The 18,212-nt window shown below is 37.5% G+C and overlaps 1 protein-coding gene across 1 annotated transcript; it reads left to right on the forward strand.

The window, feature by feature from the left end:
- The first annotated feature begins 558 nt into the window (after nt 1-558).
- LOC107850924 (regulator of nonsense transcripts 1 homolog) lies at nt 559-16,514 on the forward strand. The gene is made up of 29 exons (XM_016695763.2): nt 559-1,250; nt 6,494-6,745; nt 6,835-7,005; nt 7,155-7,205; nt 7,652-7,744; nt 7,887-7,982; nt 8,198-8,248; nt 8,357-8,475; nt 8,862-8,970; nt 9,438-9,560; nt 9,655-9,726; nt 10,505-10,576; nt 10,655-10,721; nt 10,944-11,086; nt 11,210-11,281; nt 11,382-11,510; nt 12,024-12,179; nt 12,398-12,511; nt 12,587-12,685; nt 12,760-12,837; nt 13,259-13,393; nt 13,598-13,672; nt 13,783-13,894; nt 14,146-14,516; nt 14,596-14,658; nt 14,734-14,805; nt 14,962-15,093; nt 15,312-15,431; nt 15,691-16,514. The coding sequence occupies exons 1-29, from the start codon at nt 813-815 to the stop codon at nt 15,829-15,831; spliced, it is 3,726 nt and encodes a 1,241-aa protein (XP_016551249.2). The 5' UTR covers nt 559-812; the 3' UTR covers nt 15,832-16,514.
- The last annotated feature ends 1,698 nt before the right edge of the window (nt 16,515-18,212 follow it).

Below are 18,212 nucleotides of genomic sequence, written 5' to 3' on the forward strand. Positions count from 1 at the left end.
GGGAGTATGAGATATCTCATGATTAAATTTGCTATCAACTAAATATGTATATGTTTAGTTGATGGTATAAATTTATCTCAGAACTAATTTATACCACTAACCAAACGTCATATTAATTCAATATTAAATTTAGTCTTCAAATATTCTATCTTATTCCATCCAACATGAAATTATTTTATACCAACTCGTATAAATGATACTTCCTTCATTTCTTTTTAATTGTTTCATTTTTTTTTTAGAGTCAAACAATATAAACTATAATTGAGTAGAGAAAAACTGTAATTTACAGTACTTTTCATGTATTATTTGAACATCTAAATTTTAAAATGAAAATAAAAAATTTAATTTAATTTAATTTAACTTTAAAATTTAATCAAATTAACTTACGAAAAAAATGAAAAGAACTATTAAAAAGGAATGGAGAAAATACAAATTAATTTAAAAATTATTTTTTTAATATTATAATTCTGACGTAATTTAATCTAACTACCAATAGTATTCTTTTCTAAAAATAGAATGACATATTGGTACAATTAATACTTTTTTTATCCTTGAAAAAACAGAATATTCGTAATATCCTTCTTCTCTCTCTTTCACCTAACCCTAACTTTCCCCATTTTTTTCCAAACCCTAATTCCATCACTACCAAAATTACATAAATCTCACTTCAAATTCATACAAAATCCTAATTAATTCTCATCAAATTCTTTTGAATTTGCTAAATAAAAAAAATAAAAATTATCAGTACAGTGTATTAAGCAGTAGATTTTTTTTTTTTTTAAAATATAAATATATATCTTGTTTTTGCTAATATGAATACTCAGCCGAACAACAATCTATATGATACGGCGTCGCAGCCGGATACCGGAACGATAAACGACGCCGCATATACTTTTTTGGATATAGGTGAAGAAGTTGGTGAAGAAGAATTTAAGTATAACGAGTATCAAAAGCACGAACATTCGCTGCCAATTCGATCAACACCACCATCCGATCGGAGTGGTGGTAGTAATGTTAATGTGTCGGTGGTGGAGGCGTTGGCGGCGGGGATGAGTGGGTTGAATTTTGAGGAGACGGGTGAGGAGGATGGATTTGAGTATGGGAAAGGGGATTTTGGAGTTGAACATGCTTGTAAGTATTGTGGAGTGATGAATCCTGCTTGTGTTGTGAGGTGTAATGTGCCCTCGTGTCGTAAGTGGTTTTGTAATTCAAGAGGGAATACTTCCGGTTCGCATATTGTTAACCACCTGGTATGTAATGTAATGTATTTCGAGATTACGTGGATTTTAGCTTATATAAAGCTCTTTGTTGTCCATAATGTATATCGTAAAGAAATTGTTTCCGATAAGTAGCTTTATGTGCATTTTTAGCTTATTTTGATTGAATTAGTGAATGTCTCTCTTTTTGTTATCCATAATGTTGTGTAGAATAGCTTAATTTGAGTAGTAATGTTAATAGTAATCACGCGGTATCGGAGGTGGTGGTAGGAGTAGCATTCTGAGTCGTAGTAATTTTACTAGTAATTAGGCGGTGTGGGTGGTGGAGGCGTTGGCGGTGGGGATGAGTGGGTTGAATTTTGAGGAGATGGGGGAGGAGGATGGATTTGAGTATGGGAAAGGGGATTTTGGTGTTGAACATGCTTGTAAGTATTGTGGAGTGACCAATCCTGCTTGTGTTGTTAGGTGTAATGTGCCATCTTGTCGTAAGTGGTTTTGTAATTCAAGAGGGAATACTTCTGGTTTGCATATTGTTAATCACCTGGTATGTATTATATCGTAAATAAATTGTTTCCGATAAGTAGCTTTATGTGCATTTTTAGCTTATTTTGGTTGAATTAGTGAATGTCTCTCTTTTTGTTATCGATAATGATGTGTAGAATAGCTTTATCTAAGTAGTAACGTTAGTAGCAATCACGCGGTGGCGGAGGTGGTGGTGGGAGTAGTAATATGAGTGGTAGTAATGATGGTAGTAATCAGGCGGTGTGGGTGGTGGATGCATTGGCAGTGGGGATAAGTGGGTTGAATTTTGAGGAGACGGGGGAGGAAGATGGATTTGAGTATGGGAAAGGGGATTTTGGTGTTGAGCATGCTTGTAAGTATTGTGGAGTGACCAATCCTGCTTGCGTTGTTAGGTGTAATGTGCCTTTGTGTCGTAAGTGGTTTTGTAATTCAAGAGGGAATACTTCCGGTTCGCATATTGTTAATCACCTGGTACGTAATGTAACTTAATGCGCTTTGAGATTATATCGTAAATAAATTGTTTCCGATAAGTAGCTTTATGTGCATTTTTTTTTTTTGAACTTGGTAACTTAGCTTTATGTGCATTTTTAGCTTATTTTGATTGAATTAGTGAATGTCTCTCGTTTTGTTATCCATAGTGTTGTGTAAAATAGCATAGTCTGAGTAGTAATGTTAGTAGTAATCACGCGGTGGCGGAGGTGGTGGTGGAGTAGTAATATGAGTGGTAGTAATGTTGGTAGTAATTAGGCGGTGTGGGTGGTGGATGCATTGGCGGCGGGGATTAGTGGGTTGAATTTTGAGGAGACATGGGAGGAGGGTGGATTTGAGTATGGGAAAGGGGATTTTGGTGTTGAGCATGCTTGTAAGTATTGTGGAGTGACCAATCCTGCTTGTGTTGTGAGGTGTAATGTGCTGTCTTGTCGTAAGTGGTTTTGTAATTCGAGAGGGAATACTTCCGGTTTGCATATTGTTAATCACCTGGTATGTAAAGATGCTATATTTGTGCATTTTTTAGCTTAGTGAATGGTGAATGTCCTCTCTTTGTTATCCGTAATGTATATCGTAAATAAATTGTTTTCAATAGTAGCTGTATTATTAAAAGACCAAAAAAAAATTCAAAACTTGCAAATAGCTTTATAGATATGTGCATTTGTAGCTTATTCTGATTCTTGTGGATTAGTAAATGTCTCTTTTTGTTGTCCATAATGTTGTGTAGAATAGCTTTATCATAAATAAATTGGTTTTAGCATCCAAGGGTGTGTCCTAGTGGTCAATGAAGTGGGTTAAGAGTCTGAGGTCTCAGGTTCTAATCCCAGCGGAGACAAAGAAACACTAGGTGATTCTTCCCATTTGACCTAGCCTTGGTGGATAGAGTTGGTGGATAGAGTTACCTGATATCTGTTGCTGGTGGGAGGTGGTAGGTATCTCGTGGATTTAGTCGAGGTGCCGAAAGCTGGCCCGAACACCATAGTTATAAAAAAATGTTTTTAGATAAGTAGCTTTATTTCTAAAAGGAAAGGGATCTAGCATAACGGGTTTGAGCCATTGAAATAGCCTTTATAGGGATGTAGCATAAGACTGTGTACAATAGATCATTGTATGGTTAGGCCCTTTCCTGACCCCCGCATAGTGGGAGATTAGTGCATCGGGATGCCATTTAGTTCTATTGGTAAAAGAAAAAAAAATTAAAACTTGCAAATAACATTGGACTTCATTTTCCTTTTATAGTTTATTTGGATGAGTTAAGATGATTTTCAAGTTCTAGTGAATGAATGTAAATAATATGCTTTATTATAAGCTGGAGATCTATTGGAAACAACCTTTTATCTATACGTGGTAGGGATAAGGGAAGCAAAACTGATTTAGATAAGTAGCTTTATTGTTAAAAGACAAGAAAAAAAGACTTGCAAGTAGCTTTGTGGGTTTTCCTTTTGTAGTTTTCTTTTTGGAGGTATTAAGATGATTTTCTAGTTGTAGTGATGGAATGTAAGGGATATACATTCAAAAAAATTATAAAGTATATACTTTATTTTAAGCTAGGGTCTATCGGAGACTACCTCTCTCTTTGCGAGGTAAGGGTAAGGTCGAGATTGTTTTCGATAAGTAGTTTTATTGTTAAAAGACGAGAAAACTCAAAACTTGCAAATAGCTATGAGGCTTTTCCCTTTTTTGTTTATTGGAGGAATTAAGATGATTTTCTAGTTATAGTGATTGAATGTAAAGGATATGCTTTATTTTAAGGTCTATCGGTAACAACCTCTCTATCTCTACAAGGTAGGGATAAGGTTGAGATTGTTTTTGATAAGTAGCTTCATTGTTAAAACAACAACAACATACCCAGTATATTCCCACAAAGTGGGGTCTGAGAGGGGTAAAGTGTACGCAGTCCATACCACTACCTTATATGAAGTAGAGAGACTGTTTTCGATAGACTCCCGACTCAGGACAGATAACAGTATCGCAAACCAAAAAAAACGTAAAAGCAAACAACAAAAAGAGATATCACACTGCTAGATAATAAGGGAAACAAGACACCCACAAGGTAATACTATAAACTAGCTATACAAAAATCATAGACATCACCAAAACACCACGAACAAGAGACTACAGGTACAGATACAAACAAAGCACTCTTCCCTACTATGACAACGTACTCCTACCCACTAACCCTCTACCCTAATCAGTGTCCTCCACACCTTCCTATCAAGGGGTCATGTCCTCCGTAAACTGTAACTGTTCCATGTCATGCTTAATCACCTCCCTCCAATATTTTTTCGGCCTACCTCACCCCGCCTAAATTAAAAATTGTAGATAGCTATGTGGTTGTTCCTTTTGTAGTTTATTTGGATGAGTTAATATGATTTTCAAGTTATAGTGATTGAATATAAAGGAGATGCTGTATTTTCTGCCCACGGTCTATCGTAAACAACCACTCTATCTCTACGGAGTAGTGCAAAGAGCTTTATGGGTTTTCCTTTTGTAGTTTATTTGGATGAATTAAGATGATTTTCCAGCTACAGTGTTTGAATGTAAAGGATATGCTTTATTTTAAGACAGGGGGGGTCTACCGTAAACAATCTCTCTCTCTAAGAAGTAGGGGTAAGGTCGATATTGTTTTCGGCAACTAGCTTTATTTTTAAAAGACAAAAAAAAAAAAAATTAATAATCAAAACTTGCAAATTGTTTTGTGAGTTTTCCATTTGTAGTTTATTTGGATGAATTAAGATAATTTTCCAGTTATAGTGATAGAATGAAAAATAAAATTTATAGCCCGTGTTTCATTAATGAAAGCAGGATTTACGTCTGAAAACCTCGCGCGCACTACTCCCCTGGACTTAGTAGAGGTATATATATAGTTCAAGACGAAGGCAGTGCTGTGCCTCAATAGCTGCAGAAAAAGTGGATTACTTCTGGCAGGGCGTGGTTTGCATATTTTTGTAGTCTCCTTCCCGCTGGCCTCCCCATTTGCTAGCTTTTGTAGGAAAAGAGACAGACCTGGTTAAACATGGAGAAGTAAGGAATCGGAAGAACTTGTACAGGATAGCACCAGAAAAGTAAAATAGGTGAAGCTTATGCAGTTATCTTTGACTTAGCGATCATTACACACCTAGCCAATTAGTCTTTATTCTGTTTCTTCTTCCTGTTTATCGATGTGGATTTTGGTAGTAGATGGTTACTGTTGGAAAGGTTAGTTTGCCTATTTTTTCAGATCTGTTGTTAGTCTATCTTTAGTTATATGGCGCAATGCGATGCTATTCAATCGGAAAGAAAATTAAGATAGTTACTATAATATGGTTATAAGGATAAGGATAATCACAAGTGGTTGGTGGGAGTTGCGGAAAATGATTATAGAGGGTATCGCAAGTGGTTAGCGGATATCGCAAGTGGTTGGTGGGAGTTGCGAAAAAAATGATTATAGCGGATATCGCAAGTGGTTGGTGGGAGTTGCGAAAAAAATGATTATAGCAGATGTCGCAAGTAGTTGGTGGGAGTTATGAAAAAATGATTATAGTGGATAGCTCAAGTGGTTGGTGGGAGTGTGATAAAATGATTATGGCGGATTTACTTAGCCAGATATCGTAAGTGGTTGGTGGGAGTTATGAAAAAATGATTAATAGCGGATATCGCAAGTGGTTGGTGGGAGTATGGAAAAAAATGCTTATAGCAGATTTACTTCTAAGCCTCATGGCTCTTAGAACAGATGGAGTTTTCTCAGAGTCGCAACACTAGATTTTCTCGGTTCATGATAAGTTGAGTAAGAGAACTGAGCGTTTTTCTGTTTTAGTGTTGTATATTTCCAGCTCTCTTTAGTGCTGGAGGATCTCTTAGATAAAATGAACTCTTATCCCAATAAAAAGAAGGTTTTGTTTGATTCATTTAACTTTCATCTCCACTGTAGTTCCTAATTTATACACGTGAGAGAAGTTGAAAGGGAAACTCTCTGTGTTTGTCAAGGAGAAAAGTCAAAGTCAAAGCATCACCTTTCTTAGTTTATAAGTGAGTGAATTGTCTCTAGATGATCCAAAATGTAGGAATTTGTCAACGAAATACAGAATCTTTTATGCATGTTATATTTTGTTAGTTCCACCAGTCTAGACAGTTTGATTAGCCACTCTCATTTAATGGATTTACATTGGAGAGTTATGTTCATCTTGGCTTTTCCTAAAATCGGCATGTCTTTTATTTTCTTTCCAGAAACAAGGCATTTATTGTTGTTTTTGTTGGCATTGTATATTCTCAACTTTTTCCAATAGGTGCGAGCAAAGCACAAGGAGGTGTGTCTTCATAAAGATAGTCCACTGGGAGAAACAATTCTAGAGTGCTACAATTGTGGATGCCGAAATGTCTTTCTTCTTGGCTTCATTTCTGCCAAGACAGAGAGTGTCGTTGTTCTCCTCTGTAGAGAACCTTGTCTAAGTGTTAATGCATTAAAGGATATGAACTGGGACCTGAGTCAGTGGTGCCCACTCATTGATGACAGATGCTTTTTGCAGTGGCTTGTTAAGGTCCGGATTTTCTTTAGTATTCTTCCCTTCTGTTCCTTTTGGTTTCTTTTTTCTTTTTTCCTGTCTTTGTTATGTGCGGAGTGATGCAGGTCCCTTCTGAGCAAGAACAGTTGAGGGCGCGCCAGATCAGTGCTCAACAAATCAACAAAGTAGAAGAATTGTGGAAGACAAATCCTGATGCTACCCTGGAAGATCTTGAGAAGCCTGGTGTGGATGATGAGCCTCAGCCTGTTGCCTTGAAGTACGAAGATGCCTATCAGGTTCTTGCTGGATGATAGTATTGTATCATCTCCTTTACCTTTTATTTGTATAGATACTTTGCAGTAATTACTCTATTACGTAGTTGTGAGTTTCCTCTGTATTGGGTATTGATATTTTAACTATGCTTGCTTTGACTTTTCTAATGTAGTATCAAAACATATTTGCACCATTGATCAAGCTTGAAGCCGACTATGATAAGGTACGTCAGGTTCTTAAGTTGATTTTAGATGCTGGAGCCTGTGTTTCAATGAATACTGGATTTACCATATTTTATTTTCCTAGATTTTTGATGCATCCTGATGCATCATATATTTTCCTCTTAAGTTACATTCTTCTTATCACCTTTGCGTTTGGATAGTAGGTGTGTTTCTTCCTAAGTTTCCTGATAGTGAGTTGTCCGTAGAAGTGTTGAATTTGTGAGGACAATTGCATTTACACTTGATTGTCTTTTTCTTCGTGATTCTTTATCTCTTTGACAATTGAACTAAGACATGCCCTATTGCTCTCTGTGTCACTCTTGAGCTGAAATGTGATCCTTTCCCTTGTCAAATTAATTTGCTCATCTTGTTCTTTTGCCTTAAGTAGAGTTTATGCTTGTCTTGAGGGTGAGCTTACAAGCTTTGAGTTTTGTTTTCTGTTTGGTAGATGATGAAAGAATCTCAAAGTAAAGACAATCTTACTGTACGATGGGATATTGGTCTCAACAAGAAGCGCATTGCATATTTTGTGTTCCCGAAGGTATTTCCTTGTTATTTTTTTCTACCGTGATTCTTCTAGATTCTTGAACTGTTATAGAGCCTATTGCTGTCATTTACTATTAAATCATGGCATGGGAACCTTTTTGCGTCCTTACCTACCTGAATTGACTGCTATTTTTTAGGAAGATAATGAGTTGCGTCTTGTACCTGGTGATGAGCTAAGACTACGATATTCAGGTGATGCAGCTCATCCAGCTTGGCAATCCGTGGGGCATGTGGTATGGACCTTTAGTCTTGTTCTCCTAATCTTTTTGAGAGGGAAAATATTTTATGGAGTCTGGCTAACTACAAACACCCTAACAAGTAGAGACAAATTGGTTGGAAAGAAAAAGCTTCTTAGATTGTGAAAAATTTACTGTGGGGAAAATATTCCTAAAAGAGCTTCCTTTTGCAGTTTCTACGTTAAGATATTGGTTGTCTATTCAAATTTCAGGTAAAATTAACTGCACAAGAAGAGGTTGCGCTTGAACTTCGTGCCAGCCAGGTACCTAGATCTTAGATTGCTAATCTCGTTGTAATTTTTTCTTTTTTTTTTTAAACATGTACTGGTTTGTATTTTGGGGCGTCGCTAAACTTTTCCTATCTTATTCAGGGAGTTCCAGTTGATGTGAACCATGGGTTTAGTGTTGACTTTGTTTGGAAAAGTACGAGCTTTGATCGGATGCAGAGTTCAATGAAAACCTTTGCAGTGGATGAGACGAGTGTCAGTGGGTGAGTGAGAATGTCTGGGTTCTACTATAGAAGGATTTAAAACAATTTGTGAAGATTTCATGATCTTAATTGTATTACCTGCCTACGTTTTTTAATTCCATCAAAAATCAGATTAGCTTGTTCCTTTTTTCGTTCATTTTTAAGAATCTTGTGACGCCGCTGATGATTTTATGTTTTAGAGTAATGTCTGCTCCTTTTTAGCTTAGTCACCGTTGTTTATGATAGTGCATTGTTTCTTTTGTTTCTAGTCTTGATTTTATGAAGGAATTTTGAATTAATTTATGCATTACAAGGAATGTTATTTTCTAACTTTTTTTGGTTCAATCAGTTTGTAACTTCTATTGATGGAGTATTTAGTTTTGTATTTTTTTTTGCTTCTTGTGCAGGTATATTTACCATCACCTGTTAGGTCATGAAGTTGAGATGCAGATGGTCCGGAATACACTTCCCCGTCGTTTTGGTGCCCCTGGTCTTCCTGAGCTTAATGCATCTCAGGTTGAGTGCTCATCTGGTAGCTCAGCATTTTTCTTTAGCTTTGATATTGATCATGCTCCCAGTTTTTTGTTTGGATACCTTATTGAACAGGTCTTTTTGACAGTGAGAATTGTTATTAGTATCAAACATGTTATGATGGTCAGGTTTAAGAATTATAGTGAATGATCAACCCTTGTAGTTGTGCTTGTGTGTGTTACTTTGTAAAACCCCGGATAACAAGCACCACATTTTTCAAATTTAGGTGTTCTGCTTTGCTCTCTTTACATATAATGCCCCTTGCATTTGTCAGTTTTGCTCAATTAAGCCTAATGCAGCATTGGTGCTTCATAGTCCTTCCTCCACCCCAAACCAAAAAGCATGAAAAGGAAAAAAAAAAATAACTCTACTACCTCCAGTGGAAGAAGGATCTTAAAAAGAGGAGTTGTATTGCTTCTGGTTGTCTTATTTTGCAATGTTGGTGTCCTTAGGTTTTTGCTGTAAAAAGTGTTCTTCAAAAGCCGATCAGTTTAATTCAAGGTCCACCTGGAACTGGAAAAACTGTCACCTCAGCCGCCATTGTGTATCATATGGCCAAACAAGGCCAAGGACAGGTAACTTTGAAGTCCTTTTTTCCATGTATTTGTTCTTGATGTTAATCGCTTGATTTAATGTATTTTTAGTTGTTGTTAACTGTTCTTTCATCAGGTTTTGGTCTGTGCCCCCAGTAATGTGGCTGTGGACCAATTAGCGGAGAAGATTAGTGCTACTGGTCTGAAGGTGTGGCATCAGCTATTTCTCTCTCTCCTTCCCATCCCCAATATAATAGGAAAATGTTCGATGAAGATATCTTGAACTGAAGAAGAACTATTTTGGTGGTTAATCCACATTTAACAGTTATTTCTAGTGAAGCATCTGGCAGAGGGTTGGACTGCTGTTCTCCTACCTTTTGCCAAGATATATAGTATCAAAGGCGCGCTTAAAGCGCCTTAAGCCCTGAAGCGAGGCTCAAAACGTGTTGAGGCCTCGCTTTATGTTCGCTTGACTGTCGTCATCAAGTTTCTAAGGCACACTTTTCCTTGCCAAGAGTCTCTTCTGAAGAGCCGACACTAAACAATTGATATTTCACTTTATCGTAATTGTTTTTTAATTCCTTTGTTCATATATATGTCATTCATACTTATAATTATTAGTCTTGGACTGACATATATATTTATATTTTTTCTCCCTTTGCGCCTTTTTTCATTGAAGCCCACGCTTTTATTTGTGCTTTGCGCTTTAAGCCCCAACAGACCTTAGAACTTTTTATCCTCTTCATATCCTCCAAAGGATTAAGTATGTGAGGAAACAGAAGGATAAAAATGAATCTCCTATATCCATCTCAAATGACCCTGTCCCATCCACGAATACAAACCGAAGGAAAAGGAGCTTTTGAATCTTAAAGTATTGGAAATATAAGATATATAATACAAGTGAACAAAAAATTTCCAACATCATCTTTTTCTTTATTTTGTGAGAGTTTAGGGCTGTCCTTATTACAGTTTTTTTTTTCCCTCAGGTGGTCAGGCTCTGTGCCAAGTCAAGGGAAGCTGTCAGTTCTCCCGTCGAGCATTTAACCCTTCACTATCAGGTAATTTTTTAATTTTTTCCCCAAATTTTATATATTGTTCTCCTTTTAATGTTTTCTTTTGAACTTTTGTTTATACAGGTTCGTCATCTTGACACATCTGAGAAGAGTGAACTTCACAAGTTACAGCAACTGAAAGATGAACAAGGTGGGTGGTGCTTTCTTTGGCCATACTTGTATTAGGATTTATCATTTACCTGGGGATATTGTTAGTGTAACCTCTATCTTTTTTCCTTATTTAATATTCTATACACTCCTTGGGGTGTGTACCTTGTGAGAACATGGGATGCTTTGTGCGCCGAGCTGCCCACTTAGAGCATTCTAAATGCATGTGCATGATTCAGAGTCGTTTGATTTAATGAATTTTCAGGAGAGCTCTCCAGTAGTGATGAGAAGAAATATAAAGCTCTGAAGCGAGCAACAGAGAGGGAAATAGCTCAGAGTGCTGATGTCATTTGCTGCACATGCGTTGGTGCTGGAGATCCTAGATTGTCTAATTTCAGATTCCGCCAGGTTGCCTTATGGCAGAAAATTTGAGAATTTAACTATTTTAGCTTTTCTGTTTCAAATGTCCTTATGTACTCATTCATGGTTTCTTGCTGCTTTTAACATTTCTATTGTTAAACCTCCTCGTAGGTGCTCATTGATGAATCCACTCAGGCTACTGAGCCTGAATGTCTCATTCCTTTGGTTCTTGGTGCAAAGCAGGTCATTACTGCAATTAATGTCATGTTGAGATTCACTCATAAGAAAATGTCATACTGAAATGTAGTAAAATGTTTGATTCTTACTGTGAGTTGTGTGTTAGGCTGTTCTTGTCGGTGATCATTGCCAGCTTGGACCTGTCATTATGTGCAAGAAAGCGGCTCGTGCTGGACTTGCTCAATCTCTCTTTGAACGCCTTGTGTTTCTAGGCGTGAAGCCAATTAGGTTACAGGTGATTATCCGAGTCTGTTGGATGTGTTAGCATTCTATCCAGGGTGTTAGGGGCTGAAGTTTGAATTCAAGATTCTCTTGTTTCTCATATAGTTGCCATATCAATTTCGCCAATCTGCCACTTCCCATTACCCTTTTTCCTGGTGGATCACTAAAATAATAAGCTAGTTTTAAGGTTTTATGATTTTTCTATGCTTCGCTCAGCATTATGTTACTTGGATATTGAGCTTGTTATTATATAATAACTGTAACACTTGTGTCCGTGATCTGTTCAGAGTTTCTTTATCTCTCATTCTAGCTGCTTTTGATTGCTTGCTAAGCAATGATTGTTGATCCCCTCCTGGCCGTCTCTTTCTGCTTTTCTTTCTGATTTCTTGAAATTTTTGGTGCTGCTTGTGCAGTTCCTCTTTCGGAGTACTGTTTACCCTTGGCTATTTTTTTATATGTGAAGTGTCAGAATTCTTATTTGCCATTACTAATGTTGATTCTGTTATCTATTCACTTGCGATTCCAGGTACAATACCGTATGCATCCTGCATTGTCTGAGTTCCCATCAAATAGCTTTTATGAAGGTACACTTCAAAATGGTGTAACCGTCAATGAAAGGCAATCAACAGGAATTGATTTTCCTTGGCCTGTGCCCAACCGTCCCATGTTCTTCTATGTTCAGGTACCATCAGATTGTTTTGGCTGATTCATCTTCAGTTGGTCTTAGTTTGAGATGTGGAAAATTCTGTCATTTCTCTTTTGGGTCACTGTGTGTTGCTATGATGGTTACGCAGATATTAATGTTCGACAAATATCTTTGTGCTTCTTTGATATTGTTTGAATACTTTTCCTGGTATGACTAGTATATTCAAACTTGAATACTTGGCAATTCGTCTGTAGATGGGACAAGAGGAGATCAGTGCTAGTGGAACTTCCTATCTGAATAGAACTGAAGCTGCAAATGTGGAGAAGATTGTGACCACGTTTCTGAAGAGTGGGGTAGTCCCTAGTCAGGTACATTTTTATTTGCATCGTTAAGGTTGAATACCTTCATTTTGTGGTAAGGATGTAATTATTTTATATTCACAGATCGGGGTCATAACACCATATGAGGGTCAACGAGCATATATTGTGAATTACATGGCAAGAAATGGTTCTCTAAGACAACAGCTTTACAAGGAAATTGAGGTAAGCAGTTAATACATTGGCATTATGGTTTTCTTGGATTATTAATACATATTTTGAATATTTGGTATGTTCAGGTTGCAAGTGTTGATTCTTTTCAAGGGAGGGAGAAGGATTATATTATTTTGTCTTGTGTTAGGAGTAATGAACATCAGGTTGGTTTACATAATCCAGTGATTCTCTTTTTTGATGCCCAATGTTTTAAAATATTTAGATTTGTTTCTAATTGTTGTCAGTTTATGTATCCTCTGAACCATAACACCTTCACTCTCTTCCCTCCTCTCGGGTCTTCGTTTGCATAAAGTTTCATTTCTTTTTTATCTCGGGGTGCAGGAGGTAGGAGCATTTTGTTAGTGTTGATATATGTTTTTGCAATTACTTGCATGCGTAATATATTTAGTCAGGGTGGATCTGTGAAAAAACAATTCTTTTTTATTGGAATGGAGTGCCCTGATTTGAGTGGAATCTGAAGAATTTTATGGGATTTGTGTATGCCTTAATCTGTTCCACCATGTCCGATCTTTTCACCGATTAAATGATAAGTTCTGACTTCTGTTACTTTCTCTTTTGTTTTAGGGCATTGGATTCCTTAATGATCCTCGCAGGCTTAATGTTGCTCTTACCCGTGCTCGTTATGGTATTGTTATCCTGGGAAATCCTAAAGTCTTGAGCAAACAGCCTCTGTGGAATGGCTTGTTAACACACTACAAGGTAATTTCTTCAAAATGTTCTTTGGTAATGCTTCTTAGGCATTATTTCATGATTTCTCTGCTTGTTGAAGTACTTATACCTGGTAAAGTTCGTTAGTCTCTTGGGCTCAAAGATCTTGTTGTTATTATTTCCAGACTTAGGGACATTAAAATATAGATGTCACTAGTTGTTCGATGCTCATGCTTTAATGGATTTCTCTTGCAGGAGCATGAATGCTTGGTAGAAGGTCCTCTGAATAACTTAAAGCAGAGCATGGTTCAATTTCAGAAGCCCAAAAAGGTACTGATGGTGGTTGAATACTCTTGCAAAGTTACATGTCTGCGCTCATGCATTACTATGCATCAGTATTGAGGTGTGACGGGGCATCTTTTTGTCTCATCGGTTTGCAGATCTACAATGAGCGCAGACTTTTCTTTGGTGGTGGACCTGGAGCAGTTCCAGGTGACAGTTTTGGATCTGCTTCAGGGCCCAATGCTGACAGGCGAAATAGTCGTCCTAGGGGTATGGTGAACTTGGTCTTCCCCCTACTGGCTGTGATTTGTTTGTTTTGATGTTTCTATGACATTGAGGATTCGTGCATGAGACTTGTATCTGTTTCATCTGATAATCTGTCAGGAACCGTGCCTTTGTTTTTCTTCTTATTGTAGATTTTTTCTCCAACTGATTTTGGAGAAACTAGCAAGAAACTTTTATATTTATATATTTATTTGTTTTCTTTTGCTAAGGATGTGTTTATTTTAAATTTTTGGTAGGTTCCTATATGACACCTGCTGTACCCAATGGTACTCAGAAACCTGGTGTTCATCCTGCTGGTTATCCGATGCCTCGGGTTCCCTTCCCCCCTTACCACGGAGGCCCTCCACAGCCATATGCAATTCCTACTCGTGGTGCAGTCCATGGGCCTGTTGGAGCTGTACCTCATGTTCCACAGCCAGGTAGTCGGGGTTTTGGGACTGGACGTGGCAATGCCAATGCCCCAATTGGTAGTCATCTACCTCACCATCAAGGCACCCAGCAGCCTGTTGGAAGTCTTGGATCCAACTTCAACTTTCCTGCATTGGAGAATCCAAACAGTCAGCCTTCTGTGGGGGGACCTTTATCTCAACCTGGATATGCTTCTAATGTTAGTAATTTTCAGTATGTTTACTCGATCAAATAATAGATGATTTGGTGTAACCATTTTTCTCTTTGTTGATTTATAGATGGCTATCCAGGGACCAGGCCAGTCATTCCGGGATGGACTTTCTATGGGTAACATGTCGCAGGTGATTGATTCTGGACATTAATATTCATATGTTTATTATTTTCTCTATCATACTTACCTTAGATGTTTTAACCAGGATTTTGTTGGAGATGATTTCAAGAGCCAGGGGTCTCATGTTCCATATAATGTTGCCGACTTCTCTACACAGGTGTCTGTCCTGCACATTTACTAGTATTTTGTTCATTGCGCCTGCACATCACTGCCTTAATATGCATAATTCTTTGATTTTTCCCCGATCCAATTATTTTACGTAGGATGGCATTTCTTTTTATATTAATTGGCATTTGTTTGTGCCGATATTTAGGCTTCTCAAGGTGGATATGGTGCTGATTATGTAACTCAAGGAGCACAAGCTGGTTTTCTAGGGAACTTTTTAAACCAGAATTCACAATCTGGATACTCCCGTTTTGGTTCAGGAAATGAATTCATGTCCCAGGTTAATTTAAATTCCACACCTTTGGCCCTTCATCAGTTTGTCTCTCTGTTTTAGGCCTGGTAAATATGTTCTTGAATACGGGAGTCTAACGTCACATAGTTCATCATACATGGTGGGCTGATCCGTTGACTATGTGAAGTGGTCGCTTACGATTTTTTTCTTCTGATCTTCTTGTTCACCTAGGTCTTCTGCTTATCGCACTTTTGATTTCTGTGCAGGACTACATGGCTCATGGCTCCCAAGGTCTCTTTACTCAAACTGGATATAATGACCCATCGCAAGATGATGGTCCACAGAATCATTTTGGCTTGTCCAATGTTAATTCACTTCAGTCTCAGGTTATTTTATGATATTATTCTACTCGAGAGTTTTTTAAAATTTTCAACATGATCAATATAGAAAATATGCATCAGCAAAGTCCTCCAGATTGAGAAAGTGATTCTTTGCCAGGATATAATTTGGCAGACTTCGCTTGTTGCAAAATATTTTCTTCTTGTATATGTTCATTTCATTTCGCTAGTCTCATCGAGTCGTTGTTAGTTCGATGATTGAGTTTTTCTGTGGAATGGCATTTGAATTTGTTTCCTTTCTTTCCAGAGTTTGCTTAATCCACTTTACTCTCAGCCATTTGCGCACTATAATACACAACCATTGAACATGCAAAGTTCCCAGCCTCAACAGCAACAAGGGCCACAACTCCAGGGCTTCCAAAATCAGAAACTCCATTTCAATAGTTAGAGACGACGCGATTGTTTATATGATGGGTTATAGTTTTGCATCCAGCAATTTGGATTGTGCTGTCAATATGTGGCCAGATAATCTGACATAAGACGAGGTAAAAGAGTACGCTAATAATAATTCAGGTCAGTTGGTGACATATTCCTTGCCAATAATCTTGAATGTCGAGTCAGAGGGCTGACGGTGGTGGAAGGCTCCTCTGCTCAAGCAAACCAAGCGCAGGACATCCGGTGCTGAGAAAGAAAACAACCCAAGTCATCTTTGTGAAGTGTTATGTACTGCTTGCAGAGAAGGTATGTATACTGTTTCTCTATCAGAGAGAGGCTACATGGCGTGGTATTGGCCGGAAGGGTGGGTTATTCAGGACACGGGGCCGCTGTAAGGAGTACATCATTGATTGAATCTGCGACCGTATCATCTTTTGTACAGTGTCCAGGAAAAAGCCAAGCTAACCCTTTCAGCTCTTCCCCTGCATGTAATTACTCTTTTAGTATTAGTACTTACGGGGATGATGACAACGACGATAGATGTGTTTGTCATCGCAGCACTTTTAAGTTATCGAGTACATAAACATTCAGGTATTTGGTCTTTCGATTAAATTGGGTTGCTTGTAACCCGGTATGATTTTTTCTGGATCACTTACCTAGCGTTTTGCTTGTCAATGATGAATGAATTTACGCGTACAGAAGCAGCGCATTCGTTCTTTTTGCCCCATCTCCCTTTTATTTCTACCTTTGAATAGCGTATGAATGGTCTGTTATTTGTCCTGAGCCGGAGGTCTATCGGAAACCTCTCTACTTCATCTGAGGTTGTGGTATGGACTACGTACACTCTTATCCTCCCCAATCCCACTTTGTAGGAATACACTGCGTATGTTGTTGAAATAGCATATGGATAGTATGGTTGATCGCCTTTCAAGTTGCTAGAAAAAGCTTTTGTGGAAGTGAAAGCGAATTAGTGATCGATGAAAGGTTGATACGTTGGTGTATTGAACTTTATTTTGAAGTTTTATCGGAAACAACCTCAAACCCTAACAAACAATTCCACAAAATTGAAATTGGTTGACTAGAGGGGTGAGGCTTGCGAACATTCTACCTCTCTAGATCCTTGGGGATGATGCAATAATTAATGATCGATAAAAGGTTGATAAGTTGATGTTTGAACTTTATTCCGAGGTTTTATCGGAAACAACCTCAAAACCTTACAAACAATTCGACATAATTGCAATTTGTTAATTAGAGGGGTGAGGTCAGCGAATATTCTACTCCCTAGACCCTTTGGGATGATGCAATAATTAATGATCGATGAAAGGTTGATACGTTGATATTTTGAACTTTTCTTGCTTACGGAAAGTAGAAACAGAAGCCGAGCAGTTTCTAGACTCGAAATGGCTCGCAAGTTCATGTAGGTGCTACTTGCATTTTTTTTTGGTTAAATAAACTTTATTTATTCGTAACTTATTGGTCACGGGTTCAAATCAGGAAAATAACTATTGATGTTCGCGTCAAAATTGGCTTTCTACATTACATTCCTTAGATGTTTAGATATGGTCGTTCCATTGGTGTAAATGCAGAATGCTTTTTGTACCGTTCTACTGTATATTTATTTTGATAGTTGAGCGCTCTCTCGCTATCATACGAGATAGGCTTGGTGGTCATGGGCATTCTCTCACTTTTCTGTATTATTAGCATTATACTTGTAGTTCTCTGATCTTCAATTTCCGCTTTTATTTGTGCTTTGTGTGCCGGTATATTATTGCGTTATTTCATTTCCGTTTGTTATTTTTAGTGTTTGTCGTGTAAAGCTTTTCATTTCGATTGCTTTCATATTTGTATACCTTATTTTCTTCAGACTGTTTGACAGGTATTAGTTAAGCTGAGAGTCTATCGAAAACAACCTCTCTATCTATACGAGGTAGAAGTATGCTTTGCGTTCATCCTACAATACCCTTTCCAGACCTAAGTTTCTCGAACTCGGGTGTGGATGTCTGATACGGGTGTGGATCTAGAGGTTGGATACTTCATGATCCTAATTTTAAGATTTGGGGATATAGATCCAAGCATGGATACGGGTGCGGAAATTCAGCTAAAAGTAATTTAAATATCTAAAAATAGAGTTATAAAACTTAAATTATGAGATATTACGTGGAAAACTTGAGGAGAAAATATTGATCAAGAGGAGAATTATGAAAGAAGATGAAAGGAAAAACGAAACATAAAAATTTCTATATACTAGGTATTTCATTTTCTTCAATTTCACCCAAACTTTTATTTTGATTACAAAAATCATTAAATTTGTTCGAATTGTTGATTTCGGTCAAAGTATCCAAAAGCGGTTGATCATATTGGGTATGGATGCCACACCCATGTCATGTCGATATA

Source organism: Capsicum annuum, chromosome 1 (assembly GCF_002878395.1).
Source record: "Capsicum annuum cultivar UCD-10X-F1 chromosome 1, UCD10Xv1.1, whole genome shotgun sequence".
Lineage (NCBI taxonomy): Eukaryota > Viridiplantae > Streptophyta > Magnoliopsida > Solanales > Solanaceae > Capsicum > Capsicum annuum.